Here is a 14501-nt window from a genome sequence, read left to right as displayed (position 1 = left end):
GCCGGGGATCTGTTTGGGATTCTCTACTGCCTGGACCCAGATTGATTCCTAATTTAGGCGTTTCGTCGGTCTTGCTTTTGCAGGAGGTGCCTGTGTCAAAGTTTTGGTTCATTCTTGTATTATTTGATAGAAAATGTATTGCTTTCAGGCTTTGTTATGTTATGAAATTCACAGTTTCAGAAAAAAAAAAAAAAAAAAATCCAAGCCACACTCTAGAGAAAACTTCATATATATATATTTGATCTCAGACAAAATCCAAAACACAGCAGCACACCTTCTTCTCTGGGTTCCCCACCAATCTCATTCCAAAACAAAAAACCAAAACAAGAAATTGAAACCATCTAATCTAACTATACTATTTACAGTAACACATCATTGCCAATGAGCTCCATAGCCAATTTCCCCATTTTTACACCACCCGTCCCACCAAAACCTTCCCTGCAGCAATAAGAAACCCCGGGCAATGGTGCGAACCCGACCCACCTCTTCTTCCCGGACCCCGCATCCGAACCCGAGCCCGTTTTCTCCACCGCCTCGTTGGTGGTCCGCCTGTACGACCCAAACCATTTGGCCTGCAAGTACACGTGGCGCCTCCACGGGGGCACGTGCATGTCCACACTTTTCAATGATCCTTTGATCTCATTGGACATGAGTCTCACTATTTGCTTGAGGTCTTCTACTTTTCCCACAAATATTGGAGGGAAGTTTTGTAGCAGTGAAGTATATTTTGGCGTTGGTCTAGCTATTGTGAATTCTCCGGGTAGGGAAAGCTCGATTATGTACCGGGTTCTGCCCACGACGTTCACGTCGATGTATTCGTACGACCCGGATGGGACCCGGCCGTTACGCTCCCACTTTGATTTGCAGAGACCTGTGGTGGAAATTTGAAGTTATAAATTTTTGATAACTTTACACTGACACTAATTTGTCAGTAATCTCTGATGACAAAGAATGGAATGGTACATTAACAAAGTAATTTGGGCATTTAGAGGCGCAGCCTGGGTTTCAGCCATAGCCTACGTAACCACCGAATGGCAAGAAATCCATAACTTAAATCAAGATTTTCTCGTGTGATTATGATATCATCTTATGCGACTCTTATGTGATGTAAAACGGAACCAATCAAGATTTCACTTAACAATCCAAGCCGTTTAGTTTGACCGTTCAGTGTGTTTTTAATCCATGCAAAAAATAAAACAGGTATTGGAACTATGAAGTTCCTCAAGGGCACCGGGCTCATCAGAACATGGTTTATGATTTTATCTTACGGTGCCCTTACGTACTCAGTAAAGATTGAGCAAATTTTGCATATCCTAGAAATGTACTAGAAGAAAGAGAAATCAATGAACGAACACTGATCATGCCAATTTCCCTTATGAGGTAATTATCCAATAGTCCGGGAGTACAACCACTTTACAACCACACATTTTTGAAAGGTTCGTACACTTAGCGGTAGACTCCGTAAAAATTTGTTGTTATAAAGTGGTTCGGTGTATCACATTGCGGTAGTCCCAGACTATTGTATAGTTTCAACTATGCATAATTGAAGGAAGTATTGATGTCCGATTTTAATTTGATTTACCATGTACGTAATGAATACATATTGTAAAGTGAACGGCTCAAATTGTCTAAGACCTATAATGAATGGCTTAGATTGTAAAGTGAAACTTGAAAGCGTCCTTAGTTAGTAAAACACTTAAATGTATATTTATATTTTTTGTAAAGTGAAAGCATCCTAACCATAGCGATACAAAGCTATCACATTGAAGGAAAAATGAATGCCACGTGTGTGTATATATATAATATATATATATATATATATATATATTTATTTATTTATTTTGAACAGTGAAAATTGGTATTTTAATTTATTACTAATATTGAGAAGGAAGAACGGCTAAAGAAGGAAAACGAAAGACAGAGACCTACAAAGTTAAACAGAACTCACCGGCGTCGAAACCTCTCTCACGTAACCGAGTCATCACCCGCCTTTTGAACCCCGGCCGCTCGGGACCATCCCCAACAACCCGACTCGCTCGTTCGACCTCAGCCCGAACGCTCTCCTTCACTTGATCATCATCACCTTGATCACCACCTCCAAATAATAAACCACGTAACAATTCCTTCGACTCCGACTCCGACCGATCGTTTTCCTCCTGATCATCGCATTCGCCTCGCTTCGTCTCGTTTTCCAGCGAATCAACCTCAGTACCATTGTCATCACCGTTCTCTCCCTCCTCTCGACCTTCTCTCTCGAAAAACAACTCGACGATGTCGGAGAGATCCAACGAGTAGTTCTCCGGCGAGTGCTCGCTGCCGCTGCTCTCGCACAGCCGGGCCCGCGCCACGCCGTCGAACGCTTCCGCTACCCTCTTGAACCTCACCCGATTATCGGCCATTGTACGTAATTCGGTAATTGGTCCCAAACAATCAGTGATATTTTCTGGTACTTTATGAGAGAGAGAGAAAATGATTGAAGGGAGAGGAGAGAGAAAGTTTGTTTTGTATGGAGAGGGATGGAGTCATGTTGTGGTCATGGCGATAGGGTGTTCACATGAAGAGGACATTATGTTTAATGTGGGTTAGATAGAAATATGTTGACGTGGGTATATATATACACGTACGAACAACCCTGAGGCGTTCGCCTGATGGTCAAGAACTTAGGGGTTCGCTCCCTCGTAAATTCGCAGGTGTCAAACTCTTTTGGGTCAATTCATACAAAGTTTTGATATGACTTTCATAGAGTCCTCTGCAAGTGGGCGGAGTGATTGCTCCTATTAATAGTTGATATGCGCGTAAGCTAGTCCGAACTTGCTTATAGAAAATATGTATATACACGTACGAACAATTTATGGACTGTTTTGGGATACTAAAGTATATGCTAATTGATGTTCCAAAAAAAGTAGTATATGCTAATCAGTTCAATTATGTTAATCTGGTCTCAGTTATCAAGAGGTACAAAAAATGGAATCTACCCACAAATTCGGTGCATATTCCGTTTTTAGTGGAACCACACAGTGGCGCGCGTCAAATGTGTTTTTGGGACGTTTGGAAACAATGGACTGGCTTAACTTGACTTATTTTTGTTTTTAATTAGTAGTAGTAAATAAACTCTTTTAAACTTTTAATTGTTTTCTAAAATGTTCCTGTTTGAATTTATCTGACAAGAGAAATCAACACAATAAGAGAAAAGAACGAATTTTGAAATGATTTTTAATGAGGAGAAAAAAAAATTAAGTCAAAATTTGTGAAACAAATGTTTGATTTAAAACAATACTAAGGCATAATTCGATTATGTCTGTCAATGCAATGTATGGATCAATAATTACATGATAGAGCAATATTATGGATACAAATGTTTGAAAAAAAAAAAAAAAAAAGTGTCCGTTTCAGAGGTGCCACTACACGGTGTGTTGCCGCCGGTCTGGCCATCCATCTCGACGATGGACGGTTAAGATTTGCAGAAGCTAAAATTAAATTCGAATTATCTATGTCGAGATGAACTACCAAATCAGCCACACTAAACAGTGTAGTGCAGCAGCAACTCCTATTCCTAGGTACGTGAATTTTATGCAAACCATGATAGGGATTCTACTATTTGACCCGTCCAAAGAGAAAAAATTTCAGTGCCAAGCAGGTATCACGTGGTGTCCGTTCAAGTATTCGAGCCGTCAATTACGTATTTGTACGACTCAGATTTGGAGAGAGAAAAAGAAAAGAAAGTGTTGGGGTGAGAGGAAAGAAAGGATTTCAATCCGAACCGTTCAAAAATGTATCAGACGGCTCGAATGCACTAAACGGATGCCACATAGGATATACTCGTTCGGTGAAAAATCTCTCCTTTCGAAGAGACTCACTCACTCACGCATTGACTGCGTTCAATGGCAAGGTCGTACAAGTCAAGGCACACGATCCATCCATTAGTCCACGTGTCCCCATACTTTTCCACGTGGCAAACACCCTCAGAGCTCTCTTCGAAATTTCCACGTCATCGGACGTTGCGAATAGACACGGTATAATTACGAGGATTGGTACAACCCATAACAGAAAGTCTGCATACATACAATCTGTGCACAGATTTCATTGTGGGGTCCACCACGGGTTCCACACAAATCATTCGAGTCGTTCATTAAATGTAAAACATTTTTTCATGGGTCCCCGTAAAAAATAATTTCAATCTGATACCTATAGGTGCTCGATCCAATCATATAACTTTTCATTATCCGAAAATCTGAATGAAAAGTTAGATGGTTGGATGAAGGGTGCATAGGTATTGAATTGAACTTATTTTTTACGGAAACCCTTGAAAAAATATTTTACATTTAATGAATGGATCGGATGATTTGTGCAGGACCTGTGGTGGGCCCCACAATGAAATCTGTGCACAGATTACTGTGTGGGTAGCAGGACTGAACCCATAACATCCGAATCATAAAAGTAAATGAATGATTCAAATTCACTGCACTGTGGATCTGGACCATTCATTTACTTTCATGGACACTTTCAAAGTCCGAATGTCATGGATCCTATCATTTTTGTTACTCTTTGTGTCTCTTTTGAACTGCCCACCATGATTCGGTATGTCATTTTCAATACCTTATATCACTCGATATTTATTATGTTTCATGCTTTTAAAATTATTGTCATATAGAAATAATTAAAATATATCAACCAAGATCCATGTTGTACAGTTTTAGCAATATATATTAAGAGATATAATCAATTGAAAATGACATGCAAAAGTGTAGATGACATTTAAAAAGGTACGGAGGAAGTATAATTAGGAGGATTCAATGAGTCCCAGAGGTAACAACATTTGCACATTGTGTTGTATGAGACACACCTTGGTATCTCACACAAATTATCAGAATCGTTCAATTTGTTCAAAATATTATATTAAGAATTTTCATAAAAAAAACCAGCTTGATATCGGTAAGGGCGTGATCGATTCTTTGCTCAATTTTCTCTTAGAAAATTTGAGTAAAGAACTCATCACATACTTACTGATATCTGACTGAGGTGGTTATTTTATAAGAATCCTTAAAAATACATTATAAATAAATTGAGCGATTCTGATCATTTTTGTAGGGCTCCGAAATGGATCCCACACGATGCGGTGTGCATTTGTTATTTGGTATATACCCATAGTTGCATTGGGATTTAATCGTAATACCGATTGTGGCCATATGGTGACCAAGTTCATCGAACCCTATGAGCCGTCCAGGTACATTGAACCTAATAATTGTTGTTCGTAGTACGTGAGCAGAAGTGCTCGTGCTTATTAATTAGCTAGAGGTGTGCTTTACGGACGTCCATTGCCTTGAAATTGTATGTATCGAGACCATGTTTAGGGTTTTGTACATCGGTCTCGCTTCCTCATCTCTTTTCTTGTGTGTAATAATGTGGATCATCAAACGAATTTAAACTATGTATATACCGAGGATTAAACTAGTTGACCATTCTTGTACGCATTTTGTTTAAATGTGAAGGGTCAAAATTAGCCGAAACGCAAGAGTTTTTTTATTTTTTAATCAAGAGTCAAGTAATTCATTTCATTACAAATACCCGAAGACATGCAAAAGATTTTTATCACAATAAACATGCATGAATGAACCAAAACTATCAAATCTAAGACACAAGTTACTGCGAAAAGCACACCAAGTTAACAGGCTCAAGGACACACTGCCATAGCAAATCGACACTAAGTGTCAGCATAAGAGTCTTGTCCGCGACTAAGTAGTAGTTGATCCTTAGGAAACCCCGGCTCAAATCATGGACGGGTAGCCGAACGCAAGAGTTGAACCTTAGGTTTTTGGGTATAGGAGCCTTCTGTAGTTACTTTATTTCTTTCCTGTATTACGTTATTTCTTGAATTGTACTGTGTGTTATATAATTGAATTAGCTGTTGCGGAGCTCACTCTTGGGCGCCTTGGCATGTAAAATTATCTTAGGTTTCGACATGAGAATGAAAACCAAGTTAAAGAGTAACAAATAAACGTAGTTCCTCTGTTTGGATCGGCTATAACTTTTTCTAGGTCTTTTACTATATTTTAATTTCTTCTTCTTTTTTATTTTATTTTCCAAACTAGTTTTATGATCATTGCATTCTGATTAAAAGGCCAATTAGTATAGACAAAGGATGTTGTTCTTTTGACGATGAACCACTCTGATAGTTTCTTCCTTTACAACAACCGGATTAGAGCATCCGCAATGGTTATAATCAAAATCAATAAGTAAAATGTGTCACGTCAGCATTTGATTATCTATTTAATTCACAATCAAATTTAACATCTACCTCCACATTGGTTATTTTTGCATCTCTAACCAAAAAAACCCCCCACAATACACAATGCACATTTGTCCAATCGCAAACAAGTTCCAATCACGCACCCGGCCATACCAAATTATTTGTCTTGATGAGACGATTCTAATGTGGGTTGTTTTTGAGTTTTGAGTTTGGTTATTGGTAAAAGTTGTTAAGTTTGGTTATGGAATTAGTGAAATTTGGTTATTTACTAAAAGACTTATAATTTATTTTTTACAATGTGGAGTGTTTTTTTTAGCATTGTTGTTAAATTTGCTTATTCATACTCATTTGCTTATTACAATGAGGATGCTCTTATACCTGGCTACTATATTTGGTAAGGAAAGCATAATTAGTTTTTTTTTTTTCTAATCACATGGCTACTAGTTTAACGAAAAATGATTCAATGGCGATAAATGTTGCTCTCATTTATATGCCAATAAAAAGAGCAATTTTCTTTGAAAATATCAGCATACAATTTTTTGAAAATGTCTAGGCATACAAATGAGAGCAACATTTATATCTATCAGATTACTCTTCATTAAAATAGTAGTTATGTGATTAGAAAATGAACAAAAAGGGAAAACCTAATTATTGGTTAACATACCAAATATCTCTGTCCTTTTTTGGTAATATTTATTAACTTTTCTCTTTTATCTCTAAAAAAAGAAAACCTAATTATTGTTTTCCTTACCAAATCTCTCTCACCTTTTTTTTTTGGTAACATTTTTTTCCTCTTTGTATACTCAGAGCCATGTGATTAGAAAAGGAACAAAAAGGAAAAATCTAATTATTGCTTTCCTTGCCAAATATCTTTGTCCCATTTTTTCGTAATATTTATTAATTTTTCCCCTCTATCTCTATCTTTATCAAGTTGGATTACTCTTTGTTGAAATAGTAGTTATTTGATTAGAAAAGAAACAAAAATGAAAAACCTAAATTATTGTTTTCCTAAGTTTCCTTACCAAATCTCTCTCTCCTTTTTTTCATAACATTTGCGTCCCCTCTCTCTAACTTGATTTTTCTATAACATTTGCTTCCCCTCTCTCCAACTTGGTAAAGATAGAGACAAAGAGGGAAAGCAAATATTATGAAAAAAAAGGAGAGAGAGATTTAGTAAGAAAAGCATAATTAGTTTTTTTTTTTTTTCTAATCACATGGCTACTATTTTAACGAAAAATGATTCGATGGCGATAAATGTTGCTCTCATTTTTATGCCCATAAAAGGAGCAATTTTCTTTGAAAATGTCTGCATACAAATGAAAGTAACATTTATCGCTATTGAATTATTTTTTGTTAAAATAGTAAATAGAGCAGTTTTCTTTGAAAATACCAATAAATAGAGCGTTTTCTTTGAAAATGTCAAGGCATACAAATGAGAGCAACATTTATCGCTATCGAATTATTTTTTTGGTTAAAATAGTAGCCATGTGACTCGAAAAGAAACAAAAGAAGAAAACTAATTATTGCTTTCCTTACCAAATCTCTCTCTTTTTTTAGTAATATTTATTATTATTTTTCTCTCTATCTCTATCTTTATCAAGTTGGATTAATACTATCTTTTTTATCGATAAAAGTAACATTTTATTAAGGGGGAAAGGAATTTCATTAAGGGGGAAAGGAATTTTCAACCACGGTTGAAAAGTACAGCCAGATGGGACAAGCCCATACACTCCAAAGGGCAAAGCCCAAAATACTTAAAGGCCTCAAAGCCCAAATATTACAAATGAAGCTCAAAAATATCAGATGGCCTAAAAAGCCCAAATATTACAATTAAACACAAACAAAGGAACCTAACCCACCAAAGTGGGACAAGCCCAGTCCATAAAACCCAAAACAAACCCTAACGATGCAAATCTTCAACCCGCCACCCACTACCGCACACCAATTAGATAGCAGCCATACCCAAACCGCCGATCATCCGCCTCCAATCACCGCCTAGCCGCCTCTGGCTAACCCAAACAGAGAAAGAGCAAGTTGGATTACTCGTTAAAATAGTAGCCATGTAATTAGAAAAAGAAACAAAAAAGAAAAACCTAATTATTGCTTTCCTTACCAAAACGGTTGAATTCGGGGCCAGAAATTAAGAAATTTAAGGCAAATTTTTTTTCTTTAAGCAACTCAAGGGCTTGTCCTCCACTAGACGTGGTTCAGAACCTCAAGCGACGATTGAAAGAGAAGTGGGACAAAGAAGAACTATTCTGGAAGCAAAAATCCAAAGTGGTTTGGCTGCAACATGAGGATAAAAATACACGATATTTTCATGCTTCTGTGATGCAGCGGGGTTCTTTTAATCACATATCTGGTATTGAGAACAGCAATGTCATGTGGACTGAGGATTCCCATAAGTTACAAGCAGTGTTCCAACATTTTTTATCTGGTATTTTTATTGCTGGTTCTAACCTTAATATACAGGATACAGTTAATGGTATCCCCCAATAAATCACAAATGCCATGAACCAATCTCTTACTCATTCCGTCAAAGAATTTGGAAGTTAAATCTGGTCACTACGGCTTCCTTTGCTACGGTTATCAATGGGGAGAAAGGTGAAAATTTCACTCCTTGTAGAGGTCTTAGATAGGGGTGCCCACTGTCCCCCTATCTTTTTATCCTGTGTGCGGAAGGATTTCACTATCTTATTCAAGAGGCAATCCGGGATGGAAATTTATTTGGCATCAAGGTGAGAAGACATTGCCCTTCCATTTCTCACCTTTTTTTCGCCGATGACTCAGTCCTTTTTTGGGATGCTACTATTTTGGGTTGCCACGCTATTGAAGAAATCTTATGGAAATACGAAGAGGCTTCTAGGCAAATGGTTAATCATGAGAAATCTTCATTATTTTTCAGGTGTCAAGGTCGAAAATAGTTGGGGTCGCCTTCTTTCATTGGGAAATTAAAATCTCAGGTATTTAAATATGTGTATGATCGTGTTATGAAAAGATTACAAAACTGGAGGGATTTGGTTTTAAATTTGGCAGGGAAGGAAGTTATGTTAAAGTCGGTTGTGCTTGCTATACCCAATTTTGTTATACAATATTTTCTTTTGCCAAAACATGTTTGCAAAGACCTCTGCAGTGCTATCCACAAATTCTAGTGAGGATTTAAGGATGGGGAGAATAAAATTAATTGGATAAGTTGGCAGAAACTTTGTAATCGCAAATCGGAAGGAGGGCGTGGGTTTCGGGATCTCCATGCCTTTAATCTTGCGTTTCTTTCCAAACAAGGTTGGAGGTTTCTTCAATCTCTCCAATCTCTGTTCCAACGCCTCTTCAAAGGCAAGTACTTTCATAATTCATCTTTTGGGGGGCTGGTTGCCCTGGTACGGCACTTAGGCTTGGCAGAGCATTGTTGCGGGCCGAGATGTCCTTAGAAAGGGGTGGTGCTGGGTTGTAGGCAATGGCTCATTTATTGATATCTGGAATGATCCTTAGCTTTCCCATTCTTTATTGTTTAAAGTTCTTAGTCCACTGCCGCCGCCAGAATCCCCTCACCACCAGATTGGTCTTGTCTCGGAACTTATCGACGGTGACACCCATAGCTGGAACATCCCTTTTATTCAGTCTCTCTTATTAAAGTTTGATGTAGAGTCAATTATCTCGATCTCGATTAGCTCGCAAGGGGTTGGTGATAAAGGAGTGTGGCATTTCTCTAGCAATGGCATATTTTCGATTAAGTCGGCATAACACTTGGCGAAAAGGAGCATTACCCCTCGCCATTCACGTGAGCGAGGTGAATCAAGCTCAGGTAATCCAGCAGACCCCTTCTTGAAATCTCTATGGTCTCTCTCTATTCCCAATAAAATTAAGATGTTTTTGTGGCAATGTTCCCATAATGCTGTCGCAGTTCTTGCTAATTTAAATCGGAAGGGTATTGATATCTCTCCATATTGCCCAAGGTGCCATTTCAAGCATGAAACCTTGGAACATATGCTCTTCCAACGTAAATTGTCAAAAGACGTATGGCGTAAATCCCCATTTGCATCCGCTTTCTCTAATTCATGGAATTTGTTTCAATTTTTTGAGTGGTGGTCTTATCTTTCCCATACCCCTTCTTCAATTGTTGATGAGATTGATAAGAGTGCACTACTTGCATCAATCTGTTGGTTCTTGTGGAAGGCTCAGAAATGATACGCATTTTGAAGGCCATGGCTGGGATAGTAATAGTATTTTGGAAAAAGCTGTTGCAATTTGTTCTGAATTTAAGGCAGTGAATGTTTCTAACCGTGGTATATACCTCAGGAGCTCCTGCCTCTGTGCCTCCCCCAATGTGGCATCTGCCACCTGTTGGGGTAATAAAACTCAATGTTGATGGCGCTATAGGCAAGAACAGTGGTCTTGTTGGTGTTGGTATTGTGGCACGTGATCACTCCGACCTTATCTTGGGAACGGCATCTATTCCTTTTCACGGTTTATTCTCCCTGAGAACGGCTGAAGCATTTGGTTTTCTAGAAACTCTGATTATCGCTGCGAATAAGGGTTTCTCATGTATTATTATTGAAAGTGATTCAGTTCAGGTTGTTCAAGCACTTACTCAAGTAGGAAAATCATTCTCCAATTGTACCTCTATCCTTTCAGATTGTCTAGAGCTTCTTCCTTTATTTTCCTCTTGTGTTTTTAAACATGTTAATCGCTCTTACAATAGGGTAGCCCATTTGTTGGCTAAACAATCCCTATTAGGTGCTAGGTTAGAGAATTGGGGTTGGGGTTGGGGTTGGGGGGGGGGGGGTGTGGTTTGGTTTGGGTTCCTGTTCCTCACCATTTAGCTAGCCTTGCTCTTGCCAATGTTAGGTCTTCGGACCCTTTTTCTTATGAATAATATCCAACTCTGTTTCCGAGGAAAAAAATAAAAAATACCTGGTCCAGTCCTATTTCAAAAATACCCTCAATGGAAGCCGCTAAACAAGCAGAATGGAAAAGATTTACGGAAAACCCAAGGGAAAAGGAAAAAGATGATGCCCCGGCCCTCTTGTTGAAACCAATTACTATAAACTAACCAATTTTGGCTACTAAAAGTGCTTAAAAATGATAAAAATAAGCAGCAAATTAAGCCACGCGAGTTTAAATAAACCATACATGAATTAGAAAAGAGGAAATAGGCTGGTTCTCAGAATGAGGCTATGGATTTCTCACACTTCTTATAATTGTTTCTAATTTCTTACTTGGTAGTAGTAGTATTTTTCTGGAGTAATTTTATTTTATTTTTTTGTTTCGTCTTACTTTGTACTCAGCTGGGTCAATTGGTGCACACTGGGTCAGGTTCGGGGCCGTTAAAGGCAGGTTATTATTGGGCCGTCATTCTACAGCTAAGTTGATGGATCGGCCTATATAAGGCCCAGCCCACGAATTCCATGGACTCTGCACACACGAAAAAGATGGGAAAATGACAGTCCATGACGTGTTTTGATAATTAATACCCGCTAAGGACATTTTCAGCATTAAAAAATATTTTCAGCATGTCCTTGGCGGATATTAATTATCAAAACACTTCATTGGCCGTCATTTTTCCAAAAAAGATTCCCGTCCATTATTCATTCGGATCCGACTATCCACACAGATTATACGCAGATTGCAATGTGGGGCCCATTATGGTTTCCACACAAATGATTTAGGTGATTTATTAAATTTAAAATATTTTTTCAAGTGCTCTCGTGAAAAATTAGCTCAATTCAACAACTATAAGATCTCGAATCAATCTTCTAACTTTTTTCATTCAGATTTTTGGGTCTAAAATTTGAATGAGAAAATTAGAAGATTGGATTTTAACACTTAGGATTATCAGATTAAGTTGATTTTTCACGATGCTACTCGAAAAATATTTAAATTTAATGAACGATTCGATCGTTTTTGTGGGACCGGTAGTAGGCCCCATATTGTGATCTATAGATAGACTTTTCGTATTCATATTAGTAGAGGGGAGGAATATTTTGGTACATACTACTCCCTCCGTCCCCATTCTTTGGTCCTAATTAGCACTTTTTTCCGTCCCAAAAAAATTACCCCATTTCAAAACTAAATGAGTAATATATAATGGATTTTCTCTTTTAACCTTTCATTTTTTAAATTCGTAGTACAAAAATGTAAGAAAAGGTAATGATTGAAGGGTAAATGAGAAAATTAAATTTTTAAAAAATGTAATGATTGTATTCCCTTGTATAGTTGGAATCCCAAAAAGGACTAAAGAATGAGGAGGAGGGAGTAATACATAGAGATCAGTGCTTTGACCCCTTCAACAACTTCACAATTTTAATTTAGCCCATTCAAATCTATAGTTTCATGTACATATTTTCTTCAAACTTGAAATAATTTAATCTTTGCCTTCTTCTGTATAAATTCAAACGTAGTGAGAATAGATGAGAAATGACAAATTTGGTGGGTGAAGAGACTAACAAATTAAGTATTCTAACTTGGTTTTCAGTATAGATTGCAAACATCAAATTTAATATAGGTAAGAAATATTTTCAAATTCTAATCTACCGTGTTGTTAAACTGTTTTAAACTACAAAGAGATTAGTTCTCAAGATTCACTTTAAAATTCTAATAAAGGACCAATTAATTGATGCTACTTGGATATCCAAGAGCTCTCCTCTTGAAAAGTCATCATACGAGCAAACCTGTTTGATACGATATCTTATTAGTTTATTTTATTTTAATCAATGGTGTCCAGATTCCTCAAATCATAATAATTAAGTTAACAAGACGTCATACCAAACAAGCCCATAGGATCTTTGGTGGCCCCCCAAAAGTGGAAAATAGACGCTTGAGTCAAAAAAATCGATTAGTTATGGATGAGAGATAACTCTTTTCCATTATCTGCGATCATATTGTATGATTTAGGATAAGATCGCTTAATTAAGAAACAAATTCATGCAAACTTAGCTATTGTCGCGGTTTATTCTTCCTCTTGGTCTCTCCGTCTATAGGATCCTTTATAATCCTCAAACAACACGTAGAATTTTTGTTCATACATAGGCTTTTTCGATAGAAAATGAGCCACTGCAACTAGGTTCATCACTCCGGCTTAGGTTACAAGTAATTTGGCCCAGGCTACTTGAGCCCCTAGTAGTTTACCGGATAAATAGATAAGTCGGGCATCTGCGGCCCACCAAGTGAAATCAGTGGGTTTTTTTTGGTCATAGCCGGGTAAAGCTAAAGCACGGTTGAAGCGCGTCAACACAGGATAGAACCTCCTCGGGAAATATAAGGTTTTCGTGAGAAAACCTTTCTCTTCTTACCTAATTCTTCATCATTTATCTCCCCGTTGAATGATTCATGATTTGATTTATAGTCAAATGGGTGCAAATCTCTGCTGCTTTAATGGTCCTTCAAGCCCAAACAAACGGCCCAAGCCAAAAATCATCACCTCCTCTGTTTCTCAGCAGCATCATGTTTCTACTCCAGAGAAAACAACACCAACTGCAGAACACTTGACACTAGGTGCGCGCCTCTTGGAAGAAGATATTGATGATGGTACTTTCATCGTCGAAGCAGATTTCTTTACGCCGAGAACCAGTTTCTTTTCGCCAAGAACCAGTTTTTACTCGCCGAGAAACAGTCCCTCCTTTCAGGAAATTGGGGAAGATGAGGGAGGAGAGGAGGAGGAAATATTCGGGAAAAATCTGTATTGGTCGATCTAAGAAGGCAATCGAGGCTAGGCGGGGAGGGTGTGACGTTTCGGTCTTTCACTCACCATCATAGGCGGAGGGACATAGGGACAAGGGAGGGTAGCCGATCCCACTAGCTGCCAAATTTTCATAGGAATATGTATAATTTTTATCCAATTTTTACTAATTTGACCTCACTTTAAAATGTATTTTTGCCCCAGCCCATACAAAGATTTTGTACTTTGAGAAAAAATGAGTCAAAACAAATCTCTGCCCACAAAATGGTTGAGACCCGAAGAGATATGACATATTTCTCGGTTTATAGGCTTCTTACTTTGGCCTTTATTTTACCAGTTGCTACTGCCACGGTAGAGAGAGCATTTTCCGCTATGAAGATTGTAAAGAGTAGGCTTCATGATCGTATGTGTGACCAATGAATGCATGATAGTTTGGTTGTATATATAGAGAAAGATGTTTTTAAAACCATTACAAATGAGGCTATCATCCATCGTTTCCAAAGTATAAAAAGTCGAGGTTAACTTGTTAATCCTAATTGTTTCTTTCAATTAGCAACTAGAAAAGTGAATTACACATAG

The 14501-nt window shown here is 37.7% G+C and overlaps 1 protein-coding gene across 1 annotated transcript; it reads right to left on the bottom strand.

Annotated features, from left to right (window-relative positions):
- Window positions 1–213: 213 nt before the first annotated feature.
- LOC131315941 (uncharacterized) lies at window positions 214–2584 on the bottom strand. The gene is made up of 2 exons (XM_058345188.1): window positions 1949–2584; window positions 214–871 (listed from the first exon to the last, which is right to left on the bottom strand). The coding sequence occupies exons 1-2, from the start codon at window positions 2397–2399 to the stop codon at window positions 360–362; spliced, it is 963 nt and encodes a 320-aa protein (XP_058201171.1). The 5' UTR covers window positions 2400–2584; the 3' UTR covers window positions 214–359.
- Window positions 2585–14501: the final 11917 nt, after the last annotated feature.

The sequence above is a fragment of the Rhododendron vialii genome, chromosome 2a (genome assembly GCF_030253575.1).
Source record: "Rhododendron vialii isolate Sample 1 chromosome 2a, ASM3025357v1".
In the NCBI taxonomy this organism is placed as follows: Eukaryota; Viridiplantae; Streptophyta; class Magnoliopsida; order Ericales; family Ericaceae; genus Rhododendron; species Rhododendron vialii.
This window is presented reverse-complemented; position numbering and strand designations above follow the sequence as displayed.